The sequence below is a fragment of the Mus pahari genome, chromosome 6 (assembly GCF_900095145.1).
Source record: "Mus pahari chromosome 6, PAHARI_EIJ_v1.1, whole genome shotgun sequence".
NCBI lineage: Eukaryota > Metazoa > Chordata > Mammalia > Rodentia > Muridae > Mus > Mus pahari.
In genome coordinates this window covers 100,153,188-100,156,711 of record NC_034595.1, presented here as the reverse complement: position 1 = coordinate 100,156,711, position 3,524 = coordinate 100,153,188, and the positions used below count along the sequence as shown (strand labels likewise).

Genomic DNA, 3,524 nt, shown 5'->3' with positions numbered 1-3,524 from the left:
GAGTGCTGGGATTAAAGGCGTGTGCCACCACGCCCGGCAATCTCACTGATTATTGCTGTGTGCCTTCTGAGTCTGGATAGAGAATTTTCTTGTCCCACACTCATTGACTCAAAAACTTGACACTGAAAAACAGTCACATTCCAGAGACACGCAGATGGGCATGGCCATGCCTCAGATCTGGGCACTGCAAATATGAGCTGTGGGCAGGGAGTTCCCTTTCAGAGAGTTTTCTCTGCCCGTGCTTTCTGGAGGAAGATGCATAGGGTGTGCTTAGAGAGAAGATATGTCTGTTAGTTGCCATTGGAAATCGAGAAAGACAGAACTAGTGAGGTCAGCATTTGGAAAGGTGGAAGGGAAAATGTGGATGGCAGGGAGTAGGGTATATAATAAACAGTCTTTCTATGCAAGATGGATGAGCTCTGTTCTTCCTAGAGCTAAGGTTGTGAGGGGGTGGGGTTAGAAGAGCATCTCCCCCAGAAAGTGTCCGAGTTGTAAGAAGTGACGCAGGTCTGGGAATCTATCTTCAGCCCCACCAGCGCCGCCCATCTGTCACACTGCCAGTCAGACTTGAAGCACTTAGAGCAGTGTGCTAGATTCAGCTTGTGATGATTTCTTCACCATAAGGTTGACTGTCAGATACATTTAGAAGGAATGAATGATAAAAATTACTTTTAGTGTTGTAAAATTCTTCTCTGCTATTGATAAATCAGCTTAGGTTTGTTCGCTGAAATAATGTTTTTCATAATTAGATTCTGCCTGTTTCTACCTTTGAGCATTCAAGGTATTTAAAGTGTCTCTAAGAGTGTGCAGAGGCAGCCGGTGAAGTTTAGATCTCTGGGATATGGGACTGAAGCCTACCTGTTACTGAGTCCTTACTTTTTCTGTTTGTTTAGTTGGTTAGTTGTTTTTTGTTTGTTTTGTTTTGTTTTGTTTGAGACAGTGTAGTCTTGGTTGTCCTCGAACTCACTCTGTAGACCAGGCTGGCCTTGAACTCAGAGATCCACCTACCTCTGCACCCCACCCCCGGGAATAAAGGTTTGTGCTGCCTCACCTAGCTAAGTCCTTCTTATCTGTGATTAAAACAAACAGGGCTGCCCCTGGGACGCCTTTCAGACTCTGTCTGCATTCTTCTTCCTCCTGTTGAACTTTCTCATAGTGTATGTTGATGGTGGGGCTGGCTTTGCCTGAGTCTTGTGCTATGTCCCTGCCAGTCTGCAGCCCGATGGACTGGAAATTAGACCAAAGTAGTCTCAGGCTTGAGCAGTCCTCCTGCCGCTGCCTGAGTGTTGGGGCTGCAGCCATGGCCCCGTCCTGCCAGTGCTGCCGCCACTGTGGTCATGTTAGCAGGCAAAAGCGTTATCAAAAAAGCAGGGATGGGATGCACGACTAAGTATCCTAACGACGGGTGCCTGCCTCTGTTAGGGTGCGATAGATGGAGAATGGCAGTGATGGGCATGGGTTCCTCAGGACACTGCCAGTAGCAATCCCTCTGCTGCCGTTGGCTACTTTGGGTTGACATTGTCTTTCTGACCTCAGGACCTTCTACCGTTTCGAGGCCGTATGGGACAGCTCCCTACATAACTCCCTCCTTCTGAACCGAGTGACGCCCTATGGAGAAAAGATCTACATGACCTTATCTGCTTATCTGGAGGTAAAGGACCCTAACTGAGCAGGGCCTGGGAAGCAGGCAGGGACAGGGACAGTCAGCAAAACTCCAGCTGACTTTTTCATCCCTTCCCCTCCGTGTTCATAAATGGTTTATTTGATTTTACTTTGCTAGCTGTTCTAATTGTTTTAGATTCTGTTCCAGGGCTCTTTTTAGTCAAAATAGCACAACTTTTTTGATCACTTAAGCTTGAGGAACCCAATGACCAGTTAAGACAGTTTCATACCATGTTTTCCTGGTTGTAACAGAGACTAATTCCAGGTCTTGGGAAAGCCTGAGTTCTTCTGTTTTTATTTCCGTGAGTCTCTGTACCCCAGGCTTGCCTCAGAGTCAGTGTAGCTGAAGATGACTTGTTGCCCTTGTTTCTACTTTCCAGGCACTGGGACTACAGGCATGTGCCATCATGCCTGATCTGAGTCAGATTCTAACTTCTGTGCTGTCACTTACTGCCCTGTGTCCTCATGAGCTTCTGTGTCTCACTTTCTTCTTCTTCTTCTTCTCCTTCTCCTTCTCCTTCTTCTCCTTCTCCTTCTCCTTCTCCTTCTCCTTCTTCTCCTTCTCCTTCCTCCTCCTCCTCCTCCTCCTCCTCCTCCTTCTCCTTCTCCTCTCACCCTCTTCTTTCTTTCTCCCTTTCTTTCTCTTTCTGTTTTATGTTTTGTCTTTCAAGACAGGGTTTCTTTGTGTAGGCCTGGCTGTCCTGGAACTTTCTTTGTAGACCAGGCTGGCCGTGAACTCACAGAGATTCACATGACTCTGCCTCCTGAGTACTGAGATTCAAAGCATTCGCCACCACACCTGGCTTTTTCATTTTTAAATAGTGTGCAATGATAGGATTTTTCCCTCAAAAGAAAATATGCATTTATCATGCATGCACCTGACCTTGTATTATTGTCTGTTGAGTGGCTTTGGGAATCATTGAAGCAGAAGCCTACCTATCTCCACAGCTGGAGCCCACTTTCCTGATCTGCTACTGTACAGCCTTTCACCACAGCTGCTCTCCTTATCATTCAGCACTTTATCTTGTCTGTTTGCAGTTGGACCATTGCATCCAGCCGGCTGTCATCACTAAGGATGTGTGCATGGTCTTCTATTCCCGAGATGCCAAGATCTCCCCACCCCGTTCTCTGCGAAACCTCTTTGGTAGTGGCTACTCAAAGTCACCAGACTCGTAAGTTTTTGAAAGCAGCTTAGTTGCCAGTTTTTTCCTAGTCCAACAGAAACACCAAGCCTTAGGGCACCCAGCTTCTGATGGAAATTAGTTTGTCATCTATAAACCATTTGAGTAACCGACACCTGAGTAGAGATGACTCGAATGGTGGCATTTAATACAGTGTTAGCGACGGAGGAAAGAAGAGTGTTCTGTGTAAATACTTCCAAAGCAGGTGAATACGGACTTATTGTCACTATTACTCATGGTTTTAATAGATTGCCATTGAGATTTTCTTCTATGTAAGAGTTGTACATATTTAAGGCACACAAAAATAAACCTTTGAGACTGTGTGGCATGGATACTTGAATATCACCACTCATCTTCATGAGTAAATAAAAATGACTGGCCGGGCGTGGTGGCACACCCTTTTAATCCCAGCACTTGGGTGGCAGTGGCAGGTGGATTTCTGAGTTTGAGACCAGCCTGGTCTACAAAGTGAGTTCCAGGACAACCAGGGATACACAGAGAAACCCTGTCAAGAAAAAAAAAAAAAAAAAAAAAAAAAAAAAAAGACTATAATGCAGTAAGGTTGAGTCCCTTCCTGCAGTGTCCAGAATTTGCTGCTAATCATTTCCTTCCAGCTGGACATTTTCTTCTCTTATGTTAAGAAAAGTTCTGCCTGGAGGTGGTGGTGCACGCCTTTAATCC

General features: G+C 45.7%; 1 protein-coding gene across 1 annotated transcript in view; it reads left to right on the top strand.

Moving 5' to 3' along the window:
- Kif1b (kinesin family member 1B) overlaps positions 1 to 3,524 on the top strand; it is a 127,695-nt gene that overhangs the window by 114,219 nt on the left and 9,952 nt on the right. Inside the window, exons 39-40 of the mRNA XM_021201226.2 lie at positions 1,537 to 1,651; positions 2,701 to 2,834. Of these exons, the coding sequence (XP_021056885.1) occupies positions 1,537 to 1,651; positions 2,701 to 2,834 (249 nt within the window). The remainder of the gene's footprint in view (positions 1 to 1,536; positions 1,652 to 2,700; positions 2,835 to 3,524) is intronic.